The 26846-nt window shown below is 42.6% G+C and overlaps 1 protein-coding gene across 1 annotated transcript in view; it reads left to right on the forward strand.

The window, feature by feature from the left end:
• The window catches only part of ALK (ALK receptor tyrosine kinase), an 816801-nt gene that overhangs the window by 579733 nt on the left and 210222 nt on the right, over positions 1–26846 (forward strand). The window contains exon 5 of the mRNA XM_077341212.1: positions 51–178. Coding sequence (XP_077197327.1) covers positions 51–178 — 128 coding nt within the window. The remainder of the gene's footprint in view (positions 1–50; positions 179–26846) is intronic.

Consider the following 26846-nt stretch of genomic DNA (forward strand, 5'->3'; position numbering starts at 1 on the left):
TTTACAATGTGTGTCTTGTGTTTTTTCTACTTGTTGTGTGATAAAAACAGATGGGTGCTTCTCCAGAAAAGAGTTGGACACCTTGAGAAACCATTTCGAATCTCCTTGGAATATATTGCTGGTGGGAACCAAAGTGTAGCTGCCATTGATTCATTTGCTATGAAGAACTGCAGCACAGGTAAAGGGCCCAGCTTTGCTTTACTCTAATACGTGTTGTTGCTTGTGGGTGGGGGAGGGGAGTATGGAGTGGGGGCAGTAACAATCTTCAGCATGTTAAATTTGAAAGCAATAGAAATTTTTTGGCAGCTTTCCTCATTTAATTTCTTTATCCTAATCCCAAACCACCAATCCAGGTTTTATTTTTCAGCAGTTTCTAACAGGGCTCTCAGCCCAAAAAGCAAATGGTGCTGCTTTGGGAAACTCTCAAACAGATGCCTGTCATTTTGTTCTGGTCACTAGAATGGATTAAAGGGAGGAAATGCAGAAAAAGTTGTTTTAAACATTTGTTTCTAAAAAAAATAGAAGAAATCATGATATTTTTTCTTTGCACTATTACTACTTTTATTGCCAAGGTTCAGCTTAGCTCATATGATCTATTAGCAAGTATGTTGTGAGGCATGCTGTACAAATTAATTAAGACCCTTTGGTTTCACAACAGGGGGAGAGAAAGTGTTATCAAAATAGATTTGCCTGAGGAATTGTTAGACCATTTCTGCACGAAGGGGTAAACGTGAGTGGCTTGCTGCTTGCAAATGTGGGATGGTAAATCTCACATTTGCAGCTCTCCTCACGGAAGACCCCTCCTGTGTTTTCCCTCTTCCCCATTGCGGCTTTTTGCCACCTGACGAGGCTGCAAGGGAAAGCAATTTGAACTTCTCCCTCTGCTCCTTGAGTTGTCAATCACAGCAAGCCACCAATCACAGCACAGCAGTTTTCTTGTGGACTGAAACTTTCTTCCCACCACAGCCCTGAAATTATTATTTTTTTAAAGGCACCTCTACATTGCTATGTGTTAATGCTACAACAAAGATGCATTTTTAATAAAAATTAACGCTGCTGTGTTGCTATGGAAAAATACTAGAACGATACACCTCCCCCCCTTTTTTTTGAGGGGATTCATTTTTTACTTTATTTCTGTCTGCGTGGATTTCTGAAACACTGAACATGGTCTCTAGAGACCAAAAAGTTATTTTGTGTAAATGGCTGGCTTAAAAACAAAGTGCTCAGACCTCTGTATGATTGGGAGAAGGATGCTTGATCACCCACCCACCCCCCTCTTTCCCAGCTCATTCCCCACATCACAAACTTCATGAATTGGTTTGATTTGTCTGAAAACTTTTAAAGTTTGTTATGGTTTGTGGTTTGGTTCATGAGTCTGCCGCAAAACATGAACTGAATTGCATTTTCCTGGTTCATGCCCACCCCATGTAAAACAAAATAAATAAATAAATAAGCTGTCCACACATTTCAGCTATCTTAAAATCTGAAGCGAATTTCCAAGCTGCTTCTTATACAAAATATGTGTGGAACATCCAAGAAAGCCCAAAGTCTTCTGTAAGATTACCCATTTGTTTTTGTCCAGGATGTGCCTCAGCATTCTTTCAGTACAAAAGTCAAGAAGAATAGCTGATGGCTTGGGCACATTGCATCATACATTGTAAAAGTTGTCCTCTATGGCAGTGATCCGCAACCTTTGTCAGGCTGCGGACCGCTGCGCCAGGGTGTGGGGAGAGGGCGACCCGGGGCCCCGCGCGTGCGCAGCAGCCCCGGCGTAAACGCGCATGCGCGGACTTGCTGTGCGTGCGCGTTTGCGCTGCTGGAATGCCGGCAGCCGCAGCTCCCTCTCCCTGCCCCTCCAGGCCGCAAGGAAATCAGCCGCCGAAGCAGCCAATTAGCTTGCGGCCCGGCAAGCTTCTCTTCCCACCCCCTCCCAAAGCAAGAAGCTTGCCGGGCCGCAAGCTGATCGGCTGCTTTGGCGGCCGATTTGCTTGCAGCCTGGTGAGCTTCTTGCTGTGAGGGGGGGCGGGAAGAGGGAACTGTGGCCCAGCACCGAGGCCTTCATGGCCCGGCACCGGGCTGCGGCCCGGGGGTTGGGGACCACTGCTCTATGGAATGTACTATGCTAAAACAAATTCAAGGCAGTGTGTGTTGGACTGATGCTAGACAGATTTTCTGTTGCTTTTCAGCACATTTGTGTTCAGTAATTTTCAAAAAGGCATTGTGGCTTCTCATATCTCCTTCACTAATTCATCAAGTCTAATCTTAAAGCCACTAAGCTAGAAGCCATCATTATATCTTGTAACAGTAAATTCCATATCTTTATAATTCCCTATGTGATTAAGTACTTCCTTTTATTTGTCCTGTATCTAATGTGCATTGGTTTAACCTGGCGATACCGACTACACCTGACTGAGTCCTTTTGTTCGTTGGTGGGCATCATGCAGCCATCATATCAGATATGGGATGAGATTCTTGGGCCTTGCAGACTAACACTGGCCCTTTTCTGCTCATAACAGCAGGACTTGGGAAGAAGTAGCTTCAGTCCTCCTCCTGGAATTGTTGCCCTGGCCTGGGAGATTTCTCGGGATTTGGAGGTGGTGCCTGTGGAAAGAGGAATTTAGGGAGGGATTTCACTAATTGGCCCTCCTAATGTGAAAAAATCACTGAAAATGGTGGTGACCATGGCAAGAGAAGCAAATGTTCCCATAAAGCATATTAACGTCTTTCATTTATACCCTGTTTTTCTCCCCACTGGGGACCCAAAATGGGTTACATCAATTCTCCTCTCCTCCATTTTATCCTCGTAACAACCCTGGGGAGTAGGTTAGGCTAAAAGTGTGTGACTGGTCCAAGGTCATGTAGTGAGTTTCCATGGCAGAATGGGGGATTTGAACTACCAGATCACAGTCCAACAGTCAGCCCATTTCATCATGCTGGCTATTACACCAGTTACTGTATATACTGTACCATAGGCAGCCTTTATCTGAAAATCCCGTTATGGCACAATTTCAAATTTCCATCAGTAGATCTTTCCTGTGTCTGAGTTTGGATAGTCCCCTTTTCCACTGACAAGAAGCTTTATATAAGTTTGCTGTTTGGGATTTGACTTCTGATTTGTCTAAACCATTTCCCAGTCCGGTTTGGTGTTCTGCACCCAAAGCAAGGGTCTTAAATCACAAGAATGACTGCAGTAGTTGGGCAGGTTCATGTGAGTAGTTGATCCTTTAAGTATGTTGATTTCAATTAATATAAGGTTTTGAAGGTCATCACCAGCACCCTGAATTGTGTTTGGAAACAAACTGGGATCCTGGGTTGATGAACCAAGACTGGATTAATATAATCCCTATAATCCCTATGACCCACTCCAGTCAACATCCTGGCTGCAACATCAAGTTAAAGGCTCAGTAGGCTTCGAAAAGTCTATGTAACATCATCATTGCTGAGAAAAATATCAATCCTCTTCTTTAAAAAAGTTGGAGCAGATTCTATCCTTATCCTCCTCCTCTACTGAGCACAGCTTGAAGCCTTCCTCCTGCCTAAGGAGATTTCCTTTAATGGAAGAGCCATTTCAGTTGGATGAAGGCTCCTTGGATGATGGTTAGCTCCACCACAGCATGTAGTATCTGAATGTTTTTGAGATATCAAGGCATTACTGCATGATGAAGCCCTATAGTATGCAGTGTCCTTGAAGTGAAAGGGCTTAGACGGTATAATTTGCATAGGATTGAACTAGCAAAGTTAGAAGAAGAATGTGTCTTACTGAACAAATATTTACAATGAAATGTAATGATTTCCAACTCATAAGAGGCTTCTGCTAGTAGCAGTTAAGTGCAAAAATTGTCAAATATTTGTGTCTGTAAAATTTTCTTGTTCCATTGACCATTTGACTTTTCATTTTTTGGGGAAAATCATCCTCTTTCAGCAGCAGATGTTGGCCCCATGAAAGGCACTGCATTACTGACCTTGTATATCTGGGGGGGGGGGGTTTAATCGTTTTGTGACAAGCTACTTACTAAAACATGGACCCAAAGCAAAGAATTTACTAACCATTTTTCTGCCATTGAAATTTGTAATTGACATTATTAACAGTCACCCAATGATTTGTCCATTTCACAAAGTACAGTAATTGGTACAGCAATATTTAGTAATTGATGGCAGTTTCAAGTAATAAAAGCTGAGTTCATTTCCTGAATAATGTATTGACTTATTAATGGTATTTAATGGCTTTCTTTCTAATACTTTCTTTCATTTGTTGAGTAATTAATTTACTAAATTATTTCACCCAAAAAGTCTTAATTAAATTAAAGTACCTAGTAATATGCACAATCAGATGACAAGTAATTGTTTTTTATTCCCTTAATATCAGTAAATTGACCATGGCTAAGTAGGGGATTTAAAAAAAACGAATAGAAGAAAAGAGGCCCGGTGCTTGTCGAATTTAGAGGTATGGTATGGCTGATAAAAACATCTTTTCTCATGCTCAGCAAGTCTGAGAAGAAGCAATTAGCTTTAGAATTTCTTACTTAGAAGTACAACTGCAAAAGGATGTTTTAGTCTTGTTTTATAAAGCTAACATCTGAAATGACTCAGCAGTAATCCTATTAATTGGCACTCAACTTTCACAATCTCTCCAAGCAGGCAAAGCCCTCTCTGTTGGCCAACCAGCAGCTGTTAAGGCTGCTCTGCTGGAAGATTCGCATAGCACAGCAACTATAGCAGTGGGGTTCAGGGAGTCACTAATAGCCCTCTTCCATAGCAATCAGGAATCCATGGCCCATCCACCTGTATTTCTCCCTGTGTGGTTCTACTTGCCACGCATAGGGTGGCCATTCAATTACAATTATTTAAGCCACTCCCCAGCACCCAGCAGCAAAAGTGGCTCCATAGACTGGAGTTTTGTCTCAGTTAATTATGCATTTGAAATTCAGAGACCAATTAACAGTCTGGGCTTCTGCAGTACAAATAAGGAAATGGAGAAATCTTGTTCATTCCAGTACATCATTTAGATCTGAGTGCTCTCATTTTGCTTTATACCACATAAGACATCATTGTGGGGCATTAATTGCTGCTCCCTGTATCATTAAATCATCCAGGGAGCCAGCTAGTGGTTAGGAGCATGGGTTTGATTCCCCACTCCTCCCTCACATGCAACCAACTGGGTGACCTTGGGCTCGCCATGGCACTGATAAAGCTGTTCTGACCGAGCAGTGATATCAGGGCTGTCTCAGCCTCACCCACCTCACAGGGTGTCTGTTGTGGGGAGAGGAAAGGGAAGGCGACGGTAGGCCACTTTGAGACTCCTTCGTGTAGAGAAAAGCGGCATATAAAAACCAACTCTTCTCTCTTCTTCTGCTAAAGTAAGGCATGTCCCAGGGTCAGCGAGAACCAATTGAATGAAATTAATTAAAAAGAACTTTTAGCTCACCATCCAGAAGAAGTTCCTGACAATTAGAGTGGTTCCTCAGTAGAACAGGATTCTTTGGGTGGGTTCTCCTTCTTTGGAAGTTATTTGTTGTTCCCTTTGGCTTTATTCTTAGTTTTTAAATTCTTTTGGTTTTGTGGATTACAATTATTTTTGTGAAGTTTTGTTGTTGTTTGGGCCATGTAGTAGGTTGTGGAAGAAGGAAGGCCAAAGGTTCCTACCTTCTACTTTGGTTCTGCTGTCCTTGCCCCCCCCCTCCCCGTAGCTTGGATTGTGATTCAATGGGTTGATCCTGCGTTGAGCAGGGGGTTGGACTAGATGGCCTGTATGGCCCCTTCCAACTCTATGATTCTGTGATTTTGTGTGATTCAGTGCTTGATATCATTCTTACTCAGCTGGCTTTTGCCAGAATGGCACTGGGTTCTGCTGCTGGCAATTAGTAGGTTGGTGTTGAGTTGTGTTGCTAGGCACTATTGCACTGGTTCTGCTGTCCTTGGAACCCCCACTCCCTCTAGCTCATGCTGTGATTCAGTGCTTTAATTCAGTCCTGTTGAGTTGGCATTTGCCACAATGCCACTGTGTTCTGCGGCTGGACACTTTTAAGTTCTACATGTTCTACAGACTGTTTTATGTATGGTTCTCTGTTATAATGTAAACCGCCCTGAGCCTCCGGGGAGGGCGGTATAAAAGTATGATAAATAAATAAATAAATAAATAAATAAATAAGTTGGCACTGGGTTCTGCTGCTATGCTTTGGTACTGCCACAGTGGCACAGGTTCTGCTGGACACATTGCACTGGTTCGGCAACTGGCCTTGAAAAAAATGCCCCCTCCCACACTTTTTAAGGCTGACTCAGGGATTCTCTGGGACATTCTGCTGGGCTTGTATTGCCTTGCTATCCCCTTCCCTGACACACACTGGAAACAATGGAGGATGAGGGCACTTTCTTCCAATGTTTTTTGTACACCTCTAGTGTTTATTCATTTATCTTCAGTATAAATACAAATTCATACCAATTCACATTATCACAAGTCAGTTCTAAAATATACATTTGAGATATAATTTAATTATATTTCAAAGTCTGTCAATTTCTGAATCAATATTCATTCAGCTTGGTCTTCTTCCATCAGTTCTCCATTTTTTAAGGGATAATGTGTACTTACTATGTCACACCACTGCACAAATTAGAATGCCTTTTAAAATTCAGAATGCTAATGACCTACAGAAATCTTAGACTGGCAAGGTCCTATAAGATTCCTAAGAGAAATGGATACTTTCCACAACCTACTTTGCCTCAATGAACATCAAGGATGATCTGAGCCATAAAGGATATTCTCCTCCCCCCCTTTGAATCCACTACATTTGTTTTTAATTTTGCCCTTGCTCTTAAATTAAAGTCTATTCTAATAGAGAAGCTGTTGATTCAATGTGAGGAGGTGAACTCCTTTATCTTATTTCTTGGCATCACATTTATTTTTGTTATCATTAATTGAGGCATTTAGTTTTTGTGGCATTTTAACTGCTTAGATTTACTGAAATTGTAGAGCAGCAATACCTCAAATAGCAAGTTATTTCACGCCCCAAACATTATTCCAACCTAATAAGAAAGCTGTATTCAGAAAACAGTTTGCAGGTGGATTGTGATTTCATTTTGAAACTATTATTTCTTGAAAAGACTGAGTTTTAAATAAACTGTAAACTAGATACCTGAGCAAAAATAATGTCTTATTCAAACTAATTAGTAGAAACTTAAAATTCAAACTACGTGGAGATCCTATATCTAATAGCTGATATGTTAGTATCGAATTTCTCAAGGATTTGTCAGTTTCACCACACCTGTGACTGAAATCATGCTGGAATTGCCAGAGATGCCTCCTCCTCTTTATACCATCATTTTATTTACAAAGAGCAGCTGTATGTTGTGCCAGTCCTGGATGTTTTCACTAGGGCATTCTGCAAGCTACAGACTAGCTTTTGTTTGACAGTATTAAGTATGAACCCAGATTAGAAAATGAAAAGAAAAAGATCTGGTGAATTCTTTATAGTCATAGATACCCTAAGAAACTTGGAATTCAGTTTCTGTGAATATATGGACAAAGAGCAAATATTAATTTTTTAAATATTAATTTAAATATTAATATTAATTTAAAACAAAAATAAATGAAATATTTGGTAATATTTGCCACGTTATATTTTCAACACAGAAGTACACCCATAACTTACCGTATTTGCCGGCGTATAAGACGACTGGGCGTGTAAGACGACCCCCCAACATTTCCACTCAAAATATAGAGTTTGTTACATTACACTACAGTACTATGGACCACTATGGGCAGCTATGTCTATCCCAACTGAAGTGCACCCGGCGTATAAGATGACTCCCCCCCCCCCACTTGGAGGCATGTTTTTCGGGGGGGGGGAAGTAGTCTTATACGCCAGCAAATACTGTATTTTTGAATCTACAAATGCCGCGGAGGTATTTTAAATGTGTGATAATAATGTCATCATCCATGAGGCTATTTTGGAGATAGTAAGGGAATCAGGGGAGCATTCTCAAGGATGGAGCGAGAAACAGGATTGATGCAGTTTTGGTTTTAGAATCTACCTATGCTGTAACATTCAGCTCTATGTGATTAATATTTTACTTACTATGGCCCATTCTGCACACATAGGATAATGCACTTTCAATGTGCTTAGGAACATCTTTTACTTACTAGGAACATCCAAGTTTTCCCTCTCATGTGAACACTGTATTGTTGCTAAGGGAGTATTATTTATTTGTTTGCTTGTTCATTCATTTAGACATTAATTAGAATATATGTCTACATTCACCCTATTTTTCCATGTTGTTTTTAGACATATGGTTGATTTGTAGAGGGTATTCCCATAAACAGAATCTCAAAAGGACTCTGACTTTTGAAGCACTCAGATCTCATTTGGGAGGGGGGGATATTTCTGTTTTATTTTAAATATAAAAGAGAGATAAAAACAGAAAACTCTTAGCAGTGCTTGGTAATGACCCAGAAACCAGAGCCAGTTGTATTTCTGGAGCCACGCAGACAGAGTTTACTTTTTCCCCACAACTCCTTTAATTAACTCTCTACTATTACAATTTTTCCCCAACAGTGAGGCAATTCTCAATCACTTATTCCACAGACTTGACAAAAATTATATACTAAAGTATGTGTGTTCATATAAGGAGGAATCATCAAATATTTTAAATTAAATGATAAAAATGGTAGACTATGAACATGAACTGTGACAGTGGTGGAAAGTAGTTGAACTAGGAAAAATCAGTATGACCGTTTATGCACTGGGAACTTCCCGTGCAGGAGCACAAATTGGGGGCGGATGAGGTACACCAGGCTAGATGCCCCCCCCATGTGGGTGCAGGAAGAGGTGGGGCAACCTGCCACAACTAAAACTCCAGCCTGCAGCCTGGCATGAAACCTCCAGTGCGTAAATGTCTATGACTGCCTCTGGAAAATAAGTGGTTGCAGCATGGAATAGGAAAGAAGAGAGCCAGACACATAGAGAGAATATTAACTTTAGGTGTTGTAAGGATTGATCATGAGTGAGAAATAAAACTAACACTTGGATAGGAGAGGAAAGAAGGGAAAATAAAAATGAGCTATAGGAATCAAGTAATTGTGGAGCAGTTAAATGTTAAAAGGCGTTGACAAGTTAGGAGCTTTAGAATGGGTAAGAATTACATTTATTAATGAAGTAAATTAAATGAAGGGGCTAATCAAACAGTCAAGTCTGGAAAGCATTAGTAAATAAATGGGCATCTGACTGAATAGACAGAGGACCACATAAACAAACAGTTGATCAGTCAGTTAATTAAACAAAATAATTGAACACAAAGGTAATCAATTAGTGTGTAAAAGTGATTAAATGACAAAGCAGACGTAAAGTCAGAGAAACAAAGTGATCAGATGAAAATTGGTACATTATGTCTGCAACAATTCACTTCACTCAGAAAAGAGGGTCATTACAAAGTGGGACTGCAGAATGATAAATAATCCTTGGAAGGCTTAGGGGTGATAGTTGCTTGAAAGAGCCCAGACTGTGAAGAGTCGGAGAGTGTAGGACCAAAGCAGCTTCAGCTAAAACAAATGTAATTCCCCAATGTGATTTGGAATTGGCTGCTTGTGTTCCTTGTTGTTCACATTGTTGTTGGTTAAAAAGTAATTAATGAAAAAAACAATAATATTCCTTAGATTTTATAGGAGGTTTTATTTTATTTTATTTTTTTTATATACTGCCCTCCCAAAATGCTCAGGACGGTTTACATAAAATGTCACAAGTATACATTGAAATCTAGTGGTAGTAACAGTGGTTTTAAAATTGTACATAAGAGATTATAACACAGTGGTTTTAAAATTGTACATAAGAGATTATAACAAAATATTATAACAGATTCAAAGTGTGATAACAACTCTCACTTTTAACATGAACCCATGGGAGGTCATCATAGGTCAGCACATTTTATTCCATAGTAAAAGAATGATGTGCATTTATGAAATTCTGGGGTTCACCAGCCATTTCTGGGCTTGAAATTTTATTTTTTTATTGCTGTTCAGCATGTTGCCTGGCCAGTCATACCCAGTTCAGATCCAATAATTTTATATGTGCAAGTAGGGTTTCTCCCCCCCCACACACACACACACACTGTAATGCAGTGGTCCCCAACCTTTTTATCACCGGGGACCGATCAACGTTTGACAATTTTACTGAGGCCCAGGGGGTTGTCTTTTGCCGAGGGATGTTGCTGCCTGAGCCCCTGCTCCACTTGATTTCCCGCTGGCGCCCCTGACTTCTCGCTGCTCTCTGGCGGGCGCTCCCAGCAGCAGCTGTGCAGTGCCACGCCGAGGGGGAGCCCCAGCCATAGCGGCCGCTGGAGAGCACCAAAGGTGAGCTGGCAGCAGAGTGGCAGGGCAGCCCCCGAGGCAGCAGCCGGGGAGGAGGACGACAAGTAGCCACAGCCCAGTACTGACTGATCCATGGACCTGTCCCAGTCCCCAACCCGGGGGTTGGGGACAGCCCCTAGTGCACACTTATTTATTTATTTGGAGATTTAGTATATACCACCCCTCTCAATAATACTGTCTCATGGTGGTTTATACAATATAACATTCAATAAATCCAATACATTTAACAATTATAAAATTAATATAATTTAAAATATCCTAAAAATCACAATTATCACTGTTGCATCAGCAGAAACAATAGGTAATTTGCAGCCAGCTAGGTGTTATATTTGTAGGAATTGGGGGAGAGAGGGTAGAAAGGGTGGGAGGCCTGAGATTTGAATATAAAGTTATTAATTATCTGTTAGTTATCTAGCTGGCCCAGTGAAAGAGTTCCATCTTGCAGGACCTGCAGAAATCATACAGAGTTTTGATAGGGCCTGGTCTCTCCTGGGTGCTCATTACACCAGGCAGGAGCCAGGGCCAAGAAGGCCCTGGGTATGGTTGAGGCCAGGCAGATTTTCTTAGGGCCAGGGGTTCTCACTGCTCAATCAAAGAGCTCTCTAGGGAATCATAGAATCATAGAGTTGGAAGGGGCCATACAGGCCATCTAGTCCAACCCCCTGCTCAACGCAGGATCAGCCTTAACCATCCTAAAGCATCCAAGAAAAGTGTGTATCCAGCCTTTGCTTGAAGAATGCCAGTGAAGGGGAGTTCACCACCTCCTTAGGCAGCCTATTCCACTGCTGAACTACTCTGACTGTGAAAACATTTTTCCTGATATCTAGCCTATATCGTTGTACTTGAAGTTTAAACCCATTATTGCGTGTCCTCTCCTCTGCAGCCAACAGAAACAGCATCCTGCCCTCCTCCAAGTGACAACCATTCAAATACTTAAAGAGGGCTATCATGTCTCCTCTCAACCTCCTTTTCTCCAGGCTGAACATTCCCAAGTCCCTCAACCTATCTTCATAAGGCTTGGTCCCTTGACCCCAGATCATCTTCGTTGCTCTCCTCTGTACCCTTTCAATTTTATCGACGTCCTTCTTGAAGTGAGGCCTCCAGAACTGCACACAGTACTACAGGTGTGGTCTGACCAGTGCCGTATACAATGGGACTATGACATCTTGTGATTTTGATGTGATGCCCCTGTTGATACAGCCCAAAATGGCATTTGCCTTTTTTACCGTTGCATCACACGGCCTGCTCATATTTAGTTTACAATCCACAAGTACCCCAAGGTCTCGTTGACACACAGTGTTACCTAGAAGCATATCCCCCATCCAGTAGGCATGCTTTTCATTTTTCTGACCCAGATGCAGAACTTTACACTTATCTTTATTAAATTGCATCATGTTCTCATTTGCCCATTTTTCCACCGTATTCAGATCTCGTTGAACTCTGTCTCTATCTTCCAGAGTATTTGTCAGTCCTCCCAATTTGGTGTCATCTGCAAACTTGATGAGTAGTCCCTCCACCCCCTCATCTAGATCATTAATAAATACGTTAAAAAGTACTGGGCTGAGCCCTGAGCCCTGAGGTACCCCGCTACTCACCTCTATCCAGTCTGATGAAACACTATTGACAACTCTTTGGGGTTTTCCGCACTCGTTCAAAATAGCAAAATGGTTACAAATTGAAATCGCTACTGTTTTGCAGTTATGCACAACACAGTTGACACTCTGCAACACTCCTGAAACCGATCCGCAAAAAGTGATTCATTGTAGCGCTTTCAGGGAAATCCAATTCACCCTCCGGAAAGCGCTACAATCTTGCAACCAATCTGCAACACTAGCAGGAAAGTTCTGTGCATTACCATTGTTGCGGTTTCTGCAAAGTCCCTCCCCCTAGCGCTCTCCTCTGATCTTCCGGCGAAACAATCGCCATATTTTTTTCTCGGAGCGAGAGGAGATCAATGCACCGGCAAGCCTTCGTTTACCCAGCGAGGCTTCCCTGGCTGCAGTCCCTCCCCAGAGCTGTTTTAAGTCACCAAGCATGAAGCAACACATAGCCCCGTTTGCTGGTTTATTTTCCCTTTATTTTTTACTGTATTTTCGGCCGAAAATAGTGCCCGTGCTTGGAGGGTTGTTTTTTTTTCACCCGGGGGGAGCGTGGCAACAATGAAATGGCAGCTTAAACACCACCTGCTGTCTAGATGGGTCTCTCCGTTGCAACAAATCAACGCAGATTCGTTGCAACGTGTTTTTTTTTTTAAACCTTCCTTAAAGGGAAAGGGGCTTTTTGGGAGCATGATAATGGCTGCCCATTGGCTGCTTGACAGCCAAGGGCGGGACAAAGCTTGGCAATATCGCTTCCTGGCTAGCGATTTTTGCCAAGACCAGAAACCTGTGGGAAACGATAGAAACGCAACTGGATTCCACTACAAAGCCAGGTATGCATAACGACGAATTCCACTATTTAAAATGGCGTTTTTTCGTTCCGCAACCAATTTCCTACATAGATCCTGGTGCGGAATGGCCCTTTGAGTGCGGTTCTCTAACCAATGCCCTATCTACCTAACTATCTTAAAATCCAGATTGCAGTCCTTCAACTTATCCATCAGAGCATCATGGGGAACCTTGTCAAAAGCTTTACTAAAATCCAAGTAAATGACATCAACCGAATTTCCACAATCCAGGAAACCTGTTACTTGGTCAAAAAAGGAAACCAGGTTGGTCTGGCAAGACCTGTTGGAGACAAATCCATGCTGACTTCCTTGGATCACCAAATTGTCCTCCAGATGTTTGCAGATCACTCCCTTTAATATCTGCTCCATTATCTTCCCCACAACAGAGGTCAGACTCACTGGTCTGTAGTTTCCCGGGTCATCCTTCCTCCCTTTTTTGAAGATCTGAATAACGTTTGCTCTTTTCCAGTCCTCTGGGACATCTCCAGTCCTTAAAGAGGTCCCAAAGATGATGGACAAGGGTTTTGCAAGTTCTCTGGAAAGCTCTTTGAGCACTCTCGAGTGCATTTCATCTGGCTCAGGGAATTTGAATTCAACCAGTGCAGCTAAATGCCTCTCAACAACGTCACTAGCCATGTTAACCTGCCACCCAGACACTATCCTTTGGCTACTGCCATCTCTAGATGTGCCTAAATCCTTTGACCTGTGGGGAAAAAAACAGATGTAAAATAGGCACTAAGCCTTTCTGCTTTCTCTGCATCTTCCGTTAGAGTTTGTCCTTCCGCACCCAACAGTGGGCCTATTGCCTCCTGTTGTATTCAGACAGTATTCAGACAGGCAGTCCCTCAGATACACAGGGCCTAGACCATGTAAGACCTTAAAGGTTATGACCAAAACTTTGAATCATATCCAGAATTCAATCGGTAGCCAATGCAGCTGCCACAACACTGGTCTTATGCGGGCTCTCCACAGCATCCATGTGAGAACCTGGGCAACCGCATTTTGTACCAGTTGTAGTTTCTGGAGCAGGGTAAGCCCGCATAGAGCAAATTACAGTAATCAAGTCTGGAGGTGATGGTTGTGTGAATCACAGTAATTAGGTGCCCTAGGGCCAGGTAGGGCACAAGTAAGAGTTGGGACTTTCAAAAGTTGAATGTCTGTATTATTGTTAAAATTTTACTTTTAAATAAAAATATTACTTTTATTGTGCACATTTTTTGAAAATAACTTTAGGAATTAAAAACATATCCAGCCCATAGGCTATTATGAGGTAGAAAAATGCCTGCTGAGCTACCTTTGTGACTTCAGCCTCCTTCGTCAAGGAGGCAACAAAAATCCCTCCCAGGCTTCCGGCAGAGTGTGCAGTTGTGAGTTATACCCCATCCAGCCTGGGTAGGTGTGCTTCCTGATCTGGTCCCTTCCTACCCAGCCAAATGACCTCCATCTTTGAACGGTTGAGTTTGAGATGGCTTGCTTTCAGCCATTCCATCACTGCCTCCAGACACTGGATCAATGCAGTCAAAAGGACATCTGGCCGATCATCTATCAGGAGATAGAGATGGGTGTTTTTTGGTTACTGATGACACTCAAGCCCAAAGCGGCTTTCACGGCCCGGTACTAGGCCGTAGCCCGGGGTTTGATGACCCCCGCTCTGAGGCACTGGTCTAACTGTCAGAAATTTCTTTAGATATATTGACACGGAAGAAGCCCATGAGACTCACAGGGAAGCATTCCAGCTCCTCATTACTGAGCCTGATGAAGTTCCAAGCACAGCCATTACCCCTGCCCCCAGCAGCCAGTGTCCTCCTTTACTGCAGTCAGGCTCTGAATGGTTGTCAGTTCTTCAGCCGCCATGGTTAGATATATAAATAATGGAAGTTGGATATAAATAGTGAAGTGCTTTCCTCCTCTCCCCCGCTTCTGAAATTCTTTTAGGATTTTGCTAACTTTACTTTGATGCTAATACAGAATTAAAGGGTGTCTGTGTGAAAATTCATTGTTCAAATAGTGTTACTGTTATTGCTATTATTGATTTATATAAGGCGATTAGTGATACCTGAGGCACTGGAAAATAAAGCAAGTATTATGTGCATTTAATTGCATTAATGAAACATTAAGGCAGAGAATATGAGTCCTGAAAGATCAATGAAATCAAAGGAATAAATCATGGAGACACACTGCTTATCCCATATTTTTCATGGTGCCCTTTAGTAACATGTCATAAATATCTCAGTTTAAGCCTTTCAGAAACAATTAAGACTTTTTTGTTTAGTTAGAAGAAAGAGTTGTTTAGGCCAAAATGTTGTTCAGCGTTCATTAGCAAGACCCCTGTCATTCAATCTTCTCCCACCTCTCCACTGCTCATTTAACTTAAATAATTTAAGTACTTTCTGGTACTTTTTACCCATCCATACTGCTCTTCCTCTTCTTTTATTTCAAGAAGAATTTTTATCTAACACCTTCACCTGAAGGACCTAGCATAGGTCACAAATACAGTACAAAATAATCTAAAATACATTTAAAACATAACCCCCACTCTGCTTCCTTGGCAGGACAGCACACAGAGGAAAGCAGATATCAAAGGCCTCTGTGCAATGTGTTTTCACCAGCTGCTGAAAACCATATAATTTAGGCACCTGGTCAATAACCAGAGGGAGACTGTTCCAAAATCTGGGGACCACCACAGAAAAGGCCATCCTGTATGTCACCACCACCTGAGAGAGCTGCAAGCAGGTGGAAGTGCAAGCAAGTTCTCAGTGCTCTGGCAGGTATCTATGGCAGAGGGTGCTCCTTCAGTTTTTGAGTGGCTCTCTATGTATTTTTGCCTGAAAAAAGAGACAATATACAATTGTCATAATGTTCACTATATTTCCCAAGTTGGGGAAGTTCCAGTATTAAACTGCTTGGACAGGTAGCTGGGACAGTCCTTCTGCCAAGTAGAAGCTTGAAAGGCAGGTGCTACCAAGCCTTCTAGTCACTATTTGGCTAGACAGCCAGGCAAGTGGTGGTCATAATGCTGAATGAATCAGGGATACCAGCCTCCAGGTGGGACCTGGAAATCTGCTAGTGTCAAGAACCAAGCCTGGATCCCTCTGGGTCACCACTCCCTCTTGCAGGCAAACACCATTCAGCCCCATGGGTCTTTGGGGTTAGATGCACACAAATAAAGCAGACGTTTTGTAAAATCATACAAACGTTTATTAAATAGATTTTTAAAGACAAAGTATTGATATGCGGTACAGTTCCTACCACTTAGTGGCAAAACCCCCCAACAAAGCTAACTTTCTATCTAATGGATTCAGTACCTGGTATCTTCTTGGATACAAAAATCCAAGCTAGAGGTTTAAGCATTCTCTTCACAGCTGTCCATCATGATGTAGCATGGCATAACAAGAGCACAGTGAAATCATAAAGTTACTTATGGCCTAATTATATATTTTTTTGCCATTTTGCACCAGGTTCTCCAGGAGATGTTAACATCCGCTCCTGGGTCCTACCCCCCCCCCCTGCATCCAATTACACAGCTGAACACAGGTTCTCATGATTGACCAATTACCACATTCTTGAATCTGGACTTGAAAGAGATAAGGATAAGTCAGCAGGAAGGCACAATTACAGTCACCTGCAAGCTGGAGCAGGCCTGCTAATAGTCATGTTAACCCTAGAGAGGAATTATGGTGCTTTCCCTCTCACCAGGAATTATAGCTCATCTCTACAGTACAGATATCAGTGTGCATGGAGAAAATGGATACTTTGGAGGGCAGATTCTGTGGTGTTATACTTCACTGAGGTCCCTGTGATCTCCAAACACCATCTCTAAATCTCCAGGTTTTTCCCAACCTCAATTTGGCAACCCCATCCCTCCATCCCCTGACAGTGGCCAAGGGGGACTTGGCAACCCTAGATTGAATAGCTGAACCAAATAGCCGAACAACAGGTTTTCAATTAAATATTCTTTTTAGTGGCATATAGGCAAAATCTTTCATTCTTTAATGATTTTTAAACCATTATTTAATGATTTTTTTCAATGTGTTAAGAATAATTATCTTTTTAACATACTTCAACTATTCATTTATAATTCACAGTATGGAGAGTTAAACTGACAGAAGGTGTTTTTCCTTTACCCTACCCCGAAACACCCACTGGATGCTTTTTCTATGACAGATTCCCTGGTTAAGTGCTAATATGAATTTTTAAGTATGGAAGCAAGAGCAGTAGTTCTTCCAGATTAATCAATCTGGCCTCAGAGTCTGTGATTTTAGCCACATACTTTCAATTCAGAAAGGCCAAACTAAGCAGAATAAGCACCACGACTATCCATTATAGTCCTTTTGGAGGTCGGATTTAATGATGAAGAATTCTACTTTGAGGGACTTTCTGCTGTATTGATCTTTGAAAGTGTCTTGGCCTCCCCACAATCTCCCTGTTCTCTCTTTTATAACTAACTTTGCCTTGAGCAACGTGTGCCGCTTGTGTGGCCTCATCGGCTTATTACTTCTGGCAGATTCAGCCTCTTGCTCATTCCATCTTAGTCTGGGTCAGGCAGTTCTTCTTACTCATGATGGGTATCCTTTTCTTTGTTTTTTAATGATAAAGCTCCATTGACTGTCCTAATCGTATCACAGAACCCTCAAGGCAGCTATATATTCCAACCAAACAGCCGCACTCTTATTTATTGGCTTGTGACGTTCTCACGACCTCATGAAGCAACCTTTAAAATAGCAGCTTAAAAAACCATATCCGTTCTGTTTTCTTTGTAAGCATTAGGAATAGTTGCCCATATATCAAATTTCCTCTAACATATTTAGGCACTAAAATACAACTAAAACTGATAAAAGATATAATGCATACACTACCTAGGAGGCATCTGCTTTCAGGAGGCAACATCAGCTAAGGCCTCAGCCTGTATGCCCTGTTGTTGGCTGTCCAGCTCTGGGTTGGGAAATACATGGGAACTCTGGGGACAGAAACAGGAGTGGGCAGGATTAGGGGCAGAGAGGGACAACAATGGAGTCTAATGCTATGGAATCCACCCTCCAAAACAGCCGGAAATACAGGGGATTCCCAGGTCCCACCTGGAGACTGGCAGGGGGTTGAAGTCCACCATGGTTTTTAGGAATCTGATTTTATTGTATGTTATGTCCGAATTGTTCTTTTGGGTTTTAATGGGGATATTGAGTTTTTATATGGACAAATTGTAACCCGCCACAAGCCAGTTCGGGAGTGGTGGGTAATAAGCCTGATGATGATGATGCTGACAATAATAAGAACCCTAGTCAAGAGGAACTGGTTGGCCATTGTGTGAGACAGGGTTTTGGACTAGATGGGCTTCACCAGGGCTCGTCTAGTCCCATTTTACAGTAAAAAAATATTTTATCCGCTTGAATTTTCTATCGTGCTTCTCCCCTATTTCCAGCATCTTCTAAAAAACCACATATCTGTACTCAAAAGAGTTAATGGAATTGTTGTTGTTGTTAGGTGCAAAGTCGTGTCTGATCCATCGCAACCCCATGGACAATGATTCTCCAGGCCTTCCTGTCCTCTACCATTCCCTGGAGTCTATTTAAGTTTGCACCTACTGCTTCAGTGACTCTATCCAGCCACCTCATTCTCTGTTGTCCCCTTCTTCTTTTGCCCTCAATCGCTCCCAGCATTAGGCTCTTCTCCAGGGAGTCCTTCCTTCTCATGAGGTGGCCAAAGTATTGCCTTCTAAGGAACAATCAGGGCTAATCTCCTCTAGGACTGACTGGTTTGTTCACCTTGCAGTCCAAGGGATTCGCAAGAGTCTTCTCCAGCACCAGAGTTCAAAAGCCTCAATTCTTTGATGCTTGGCCTTCCTTATGGTCCAACTTTCACAGCCATACATTGCAACTGGGAAGACCATAGCTTTGACTAAACGCACTTTTGTTGGCAGGGTGATGTCTCTGCTTTTTAGGATGCTGTCTAGATTTGCCATAACTTTCCTCCCCAGGAGCAAGCATCTTTTAATTTATTTGCTGCAGTCCCCATCTGCACTGATCTTGGAGCCCAGGAAAATCTGTCACCACCTCCATTTCTTCCCCAACTATTTGCCAGGAATTGAGATGGCCAGATACCATGATCTTCATTTTCTTGATGTTGAGTTTCAAGTCAACTTTTGTACTCTCCTTCACCCACATCAAAAGGCTCTTTAGTTCCTCTTCACTTTCTGCCATTAGAGTGGTGTCATCTGCATATCTGAGGTTGTTTTCTCCCTGCAATCTTGATCCCAATTTGTGACTCATCTAACCTCGCCTTTCTCATGATGCGCTCCGCATATATGTTAAATAGGCAAGGCGACAGCATACAGTCTTGCCGAACTCCTTTCTCAATTTTGAACCAATAAGTGATTCCATACCCGGTTCTCACTGTTGCTTCTTGACCTGCATATAGGTTTCTGAAGAGATAGATAAGATGCTCTGGTATTCCCTTCTCTTTAAGAACTTGCCACAATTTGTTGTGCTCCACACAATCAAAGGCTTTAGCATCGTCAACGAAGCAGAAGTAGATGTTCTTCTGGAACTCCCTAGCTTTCTCCAAGATACAGCGTATGTTGGCAATTTGATCTCTAGTTCCTCTGCCTCTTCAAAATACTGTCTGTACTTCTGGAAGTTCTCGGACCACATATTGCTGGAGCCTAGCTTGTAGGATTTTGAGCATAACTTTGCTAGCATGAGAAATTAGTGCAATGGTGCGGTAATTTGAACATTTTTTGGCATTGCCCTTCTTTGGGATTGGAATGTAAACTGACCTTTTCCAATCCTGTGGCCACTGTTGAGTTTTCCAAATTTGTTGGCATATTGAGTGTAGCACCTTTACTGCATTGTCTTTTAAGATTTTGAATCAACTGGAATGCTGTCACCTCCACTAGCTTTATTGGTGCTCAGACTTCATAAGGCCCATTTGACTTCACATTCAATGATGTCTGGCTTCAGGTCAGTGACTACCCCATCGTGGTTATCAGGGATGTTAAGCTCGCTCTTGTATAGTTCTTCTGTATAATTTTACCACCTTTTTAAAATATCTTCTGCTTCTGTGAGGTCCCTACCATTTTGGTCTTTTATCATACCCATCTTTGCATGAAATGTTCTCTTCATATCTCCATTTTTTTGAGATCTCTGGTTCTCCCTATTCCATTGTTTTCTTCTATTTTTTGCACTGTTCATTTAAGAAGGCATTCTTATCTCTTCTAGCTATTCTCTGTATTCAGTATTCAGTATTCAGTTGGGTGTATCTTTCTCTTTCTCCCTTGCCTTTCACTTCCCTTCTCTCTTCAGCTATTTGTAAAGCTTCCTCAGACAGCCATTTTGCTTTCTTGCATTTATTTTTCTTTGGGATGGTTTTAGTTGCTACCTCTTGTACAATGTTGTGAACCTCTGTCCATAGTTCTTCAGGCACTCTGTCTATCACATTTAATTCCTTAAATCTATTTGTCACCTCTACTGTATATTCGTTAGGGATATGATTTAGTTCATACCTGAGTGGCCTAGTGCTTTTCCCTACTTCTTCAATTTGAGCCTAAATTTTGCAACTAGCTAATGATCTGAACCATAAATGGCTCCTGGTCTTTTTTTCATTGACTGTATAGATCTTCTCCATCTTTGGCTGCAGAGCACATAGTCAATCTGATTTCTGTGCTGACCGTCTGGTGATGTCCATGTGTAGAGTCGTCTCTTGGGTTGTTGGAAAAGAGTGTCTGCTATGACCATTTTATTCTCTTGACAAAATTATACCAGCCTGTGCACTGCTTCATTTTGTACTCCAAGGCCAAACTTGCCTGTTATCCCGGTTATCTTTTGGCTTCCTACTTTAGCATTCCAATCCCCCATGATGATAAGCACATCATTTTTTGGCGTTGCTTCTAGAAGGTGTTGTAGGGCTTCATAAAACTGGTCAACTTCATCCTTTTCAGCAGCAGTGGTTGGGGCATAGAACTGGATTACTGCGATGTCATATTGTTTTGCCTTTTGAAACTGTCCACAGAGTTTTCGTGGCAAAGTTACTAGAGTGGTTTGCCATTTCCTTCTCCAGTTGATCACCTTTTGTCAGAGCTGTCAGCTATGACCTGTCCGTTTTGAGTGGCCCTGCATGGCATAGCTCATAGCTTCACTGAGCTACGGCAAGGCAGCAATCTTTGAAGGGGTTAATGGAATATCCTTGTATTATTCAGTCTGTTTGTGAACAGGTAATAATGGTTCACAGCCACAGACTGAACTTCCCTTGGGAATGCTACAATGTCCCCATTAAGGAGATGCCAGAGAGGGATCAGTTACATCACAGCTTATTAATTTTCTACCAAAGCATTTGTATGGACTGCTGGCTTGCCATACTGCATTTTCCAGTTTGGAACTATGGACAGAGAGCCAGTTTGGTGTAGTGGTTAAGAGTGCAGACTTCTAATCTGGCATGCCAGGTTGAATTCTGCACTCCCCCCACATGCAACCAGCTGGGTGACATTGGGCTCACCACGGCACTGATAAAACTGTTCTGACCAAGCAGGAATATCAGGGCTCTCTCAGCCTCACCCACCTCACAGGGTGTCTGTTGTGGGGAGAGGAATGGGAAGGTGATTGCAAGCCGCTTTGAGCCTCCTTCGGGTAGGGAAAAGCGGCATATAAAAACCAACTATTCTTCTTCCTTTTGCAGTATAAATGAATAGCATTTTTTTCATTTTTCAAGATCATAAATAAATGTTTTTTTCTCTTTCCCTTCCTTTAAAGGCCCTGCTAGACTACCCCCTTTTCCAACTTACTTATCTCTTTCCTTGCCCACCTAGCTACCATTATTTTCTCCCATTTGTTCAGCTTTTCCTCCTTCTATCTCCTTAATAGACTCTATCCAGGTAACTTATGACCTTCTTGCACAGTGGAGAAGCCACAAGGACTTCCAGGGGGCACCTCATTTCTCCCTGTATCTCCTTTCTCATACTATTTCTTCTTTCCTTCTCTTGACAACCTCCATATCCTCACCTTCTCTGCTTCCCCTTTTCTTCACATCCACCAACTAACCTACCTTTGATCTGCTCCCCATTGTCATCTACATTTATTAATTTACTAGAGGGCAAGCCCATGGTTGGCGATACATTTGGCACTAGCATGTTGGGTGTGTGTGTGTATAGGGGGGGAGCTGGTAGGTAGGATCTCAAGAGAGTCTGGCTCCTTCTTTCATCCCTCCCACGTTCACTGCCAGGGGCGTGCCGCTTGGTTGCAGAACTCCGCCTACGCACAGGGGAGGTTGTTGATGAGCTCAGATTCGCTAGTGCTTCCTGACTTCTAGGCAAGTGAGTCAGTGGAGCAGGTAGAGATCTGCCATCAGCGGCGCGACAGTGGGCAGGACATGTCCTAGGAAGGGCACAATGTCTAGTGGCTATACAGGCGCTGCCTCCTCTCCTTCCCCTGCCGCAGCTGGTGCCTCTGGCAACATGCATCCACTGGAAGGAGGGACTGCTTGGGCACCCTTCTGCAACATGGACAGTCTGAAGCGGCAGTGCTGGCTGGCAACCGTGGCTGCTGGGTGGCAGCAAGCTCCAGCAAACAAAGGGGACAGGGAGGGGGGATAATTGGAGTAGGGGAGGCTGGGTGTGGGAAAAGTGGGACAGGGGCTCTGAGCATGGGACACAGAGAGGCTAGCATGGAAAAGTCTCGTGGAAGACGGCCTGGGCTGCTGTCTTCCACACTCAAAGTGGGTGCACAGCAAGAAGAGCTGAAAGACCAAGAAGAGTGCAAGGACTTTCTCTCCCCAACCCATCCCCAAGGAAGTATTGACTGCTCGTCCCCGTGAACCCATTCTGTTGTTTTTCCCAAGCAATGTCGCAGTGGGCCTGGGACAGGCTATAAGCAGCCATTGTCCTCAGACAGAGCATGCCGGTGGCAGGGTGGAGGCATGGACTATGGCAGACACTGCATCTGTGAGTAAAGTGGCGAGTGGGCAGGGACGGAGGGCGGGAACTGAAGGGGCCGCACCCTCGTTAGCCCTATTCCCTCGGACACTCTCCACCCCCTGGGCTGTTTCAGAAATATTAAGAGGACCAATGGATGGATGGACAAGGATACCATACTTCTGTTCACAATTGGGATTTACAAAGCAGTTTGTATAATTCTCCTTTCTTCTACTTTGTGCTTACAGCAACTCTGTGAGGTAACGTAGGCTGAACATGTGTAACTGACTCAAATTCAACCAGTGACCTTCCAGATGCTAGTCTGAAACTCTAACTAATATACCACGCTGCCTTTCTTGGAGTGACTGTCATTGAACAGTAGTTATCAGCCAGTCCTGGGTGAATCATGCAAGTCACATGGTAGCATGTCATCCAGTGATTGCTGCTTGACTTGGCCCCAATGAGTCCTCCTCAAAAGCTAAAACAGATCTGGAAAAGGCACGTTCCTGTCAATCTGCCTTTACTGACAGAAACCAAGGTCTGAATGCTGTGTGGTTACCTAACAAAGACCACTGAGGACATTAGTTTATTAAAGCTATAGGTATTGCTTGCATTATTTTGCAGGATCCCTCCCCCCTCTTTTAAAAATAAAGATTTCTGATTTCCCTGCAAATCTTGGGCTTTTCTCAGGTTTGTAAAAAGATCTGTCTTGTCCGCTCATGGTCCAGTTTCTGGAGTTCAGTATCCAGAGATCTGGCTATGCTGAGAATCATATATATTGATGCTGAGGCAAACCTCTTAGTTCATACCACTCATGAATTGGACCATATACTTGCTGCATGTTATCACTATGATAACTGGAATGATTTAACTATGAACTACAATAACAGAATGATAATCAGAAGGGTTTGCGGGGGGGGGGGTTGAGGTTCATATCTATAATGTTAGGGGTGAAAGCTCTGTCAAATTAACAGCGGCCCTAAAGAACACCAAAATGAATTTCTTTTATGTGCACTGGTGCATCTTTATAGTGTCTGGTGAGTATTCACACATGTATTGTGAAGGAGATGAATGGAATCACATCGAAAACAGATGATTTTTCAGTAGCAGGATAAGTATCCAGCCTATATGGTATTTATAGAGAGACTATGTGGTCAGGGACTTGATTTGTGGAAAGGGAGAGAATAGATGTCATTTGTTGTGCTTCTGTCTTAATATCAGACCTTAGCTGAACTAGTGATATTTTAAATGTAACCCAGTTGTTTTGTCCTCACCTTATCACTCATTTTGGGTTTTCAAGTTCCTCAGCCAAGCATAGAAGCTGGTCTACAGCAGGTAACTTTTTTCCTGAGACATTTTTCTGGATCCATATTGGCTTTCACAACTGCAGATGTTTATGCCATCTGCATGAATGAAAATACACAACTTCTCCCACTAGAAAATGCATTCCCCCTCCAGATTTTGCCGTCTTATCTCAGGCAGCTAGCTTCTGCTTCTTAGACAATATCTGACTTCTTTTTTTGTCTTATCCTCTGACCTCCAATTTATTTTCAGGTATATATTTATATACCTCAGCATTTTCTTCATTGTCACATATGGACAGCAAATCTTAACATTTTTTTTTTACAGTGGCAGATTTATTCTTTGGTCCACTTGGAACATGAGCAGATGATGGAACCAACGTGGATTATATCAACTCTGTCACTAAGATATGCTATTAAAAGTTATTTAATCTAGTTTTTGAAGCTGGCCCCTCCAGTATAGTGCACACATTCCAAACCATAAATGACAGAATGAGCAATATCCCACCTAAGGCTGGAAGAAATGTCTCCAGTTTTAAGTGGGTCTTCCTCCACTGGAAGAACCACTTTAGGTAGAGAAAGTCTCATTAGAGAGATATGATACAGCCAATGTCTGGACTTGTCTTTGTACTAACTACAATATGTCTTCTTGACCATGTTTATGAGCCTGTACACAAAGCAAATAATGTCATTGTTGTATATGTTGATGATACAGATATAAACTAAGTTTCAGTCTGCTTGCAATGCAACTGGCTGTAGTCATCCTCATATGTGACAGATTGTTGTCATCTTATGCAAGAGCTATCACAGGAGTAAACGAGAAAAGGACGAGGAGAAATGTCATGATGTGTGACTTTGGACTATAAAAATGCCAGATGTATTGGGGGTTAGGGAAATGTAGTTTACTATTTTAATTGGTTGAAGTCTTAGAACTTTGTTTAGGGGAGAAAAAAACACCCTTTTTTAGTGCCAATCTACATTAATGCTCTGTGAGAAAGAGCTTATGCCTTTCCACAGGGGGAGAAAGGTCAGGGTGTTATCTAAATAATTCAGAAATAATTTGTAGCAATCACTATCTTGCTGGAGGTGCTATTGCCTTTTGGACTACATTGCTTATTCAGAGCGCAAGGTTACTAGAATGGCCTTTCTTCAGACAGTTCTCATCAAGGTTCCTGGTTTCTATTATGGAAATCTTGACTTTGGAATTGGGTCCTAGAAATCTGGCTGCCAATTGCTGTCTGGATCCGGTTCAAGGTTTTGGTTCTAACCTTTAAGGCTTTACGCGGTTTGGGGCCCACATACCTGAGGGACCGCCTGTCGCCCTATGTGCCCCGCAGGGATGTGTCTATGTGTCTCTCTGCGGGAGAAAACCTACTGATCGTTCCCGGCCCCAGAGAAGCGTGCCTAGCTCAACCAGGGCCAGGGCTTTTTCTGTCCTGGCCCCCACCTGGTGGAATGAGCTCCTGGGTAAGCTGTGGGCCCTGCGGGAGCTGTCAACATTCCGCAGGGCCTGTAAAACGGAGCTCTTCCGCCAGGTCTATGGTTGAGGCTGGGATTGGCGAGGAAGAACGTTGCCCCCCTGGGGGTTTGAAGTAGTCATCATTACCCTCCATCCCCCAATGCCCTTGTTCGGGTAGGGGAGAGTGGTAGTTTCTGCCGTGTTGGGTATTTTTATAGTCTTTTAACAGGGGTTTTAATGGGGGATTTTGAGACTATTGTTACCTGCCACAAGTGGCAGGAAATAAATCTGATGATGATGATGATGATGATGATGATGATGATGATGATGATGATGATGATGATGATGCAAAATGTGCCTCAAACCTTGGTTTTCTTCCATGGCTTGTAAACTTTAGGCCCAGGTTTTAATCCTGACACTTCCATGGAAACTTATTGGGTGACAATAGTCAGTCTCTGTTTCTGAGCCTAGCATGCATCACAAGGTAGTTGTTGTGCAGATAGAATAGAGGAGAGAAAAATGATGTCATAAGCCATTTTGTATCCCCATTGGGGAGAAAAGTGGAGTGTAAATAAATAAATGTGAGTATGAAATTGCCATCAAGTCTACCTCACAGAGCAAATGTCCTCAGTTCTTTCTCCCATTCTGTTTTTATACAAACAGTATATTTTGGAAATGCTTGAGGAGAACATCTTCCCTCTTGCTGGACTGAGAATAACATGCCTGTAATGACTTCACAATACTTGGTTCAGAGTTACCTTCAAGGTTTCAGAACCTTGTTTGCATACCCTTATCTAAATAGTTGGCAGACCAATCTTTAATAATTTCCTTTTATGACAGTGAATCTTTTCACTATCAAATGTGGATGAACGGTTAAAAGGTAAGAATTTTATGTTGACTGCATGCAAATCATGGGTTGAGTGGCCCATTTCTTGCTGAACTAGGACTGATATCCAAATACATTTTATGCTATATTTATCTTAAAGTTTGACACTAGACAATGTCTATGGCATCACCGTAGCTTAACAAAAAATTCAGTGGATATCTTTATCCATGGTTCTTCTATATGTTTGTGAAGCAGCCTGGGAGGTGGGACGTGTCCGGCTGTCCAAGATGGAATAGGGCCTGATTGGCCCTGCCCCTGCAGCTCCCGCCCTCTGTCCCTGGACTCTAGCCTCTTTGCCCTCTGAATATTTGAGCCCTACCTTGCAAGGTTGTTGTACAGATGAAACTGTTGTGGCGGTTCTTTGGCCTCCTGTTTCAACCCACAATGGAAAAATGGGCAAATGAGAACAAGATGCAATTTAATAAAGATAAGTCTAAAGTTCTGCATCTGGGTCAGAAAAATGAAAAGCATGCCTACTGGATGGGGGATACGCTTCTAGGTA

Source organism: Paroedura picta, chromosome 1 (genome assembly GCF_049243985.1).
Source record: "Paroedura picta isolate Pp20150507F chromosome 1, Ppicta_v3.0, whole genome shotgun sequence".
Classification (NCBI taxonomy): Eukaryota; Metazoa; Chordata; class Lepidosauria; order Squamata; family Gekkonidae; genus Paroedura; species Paroedura picta.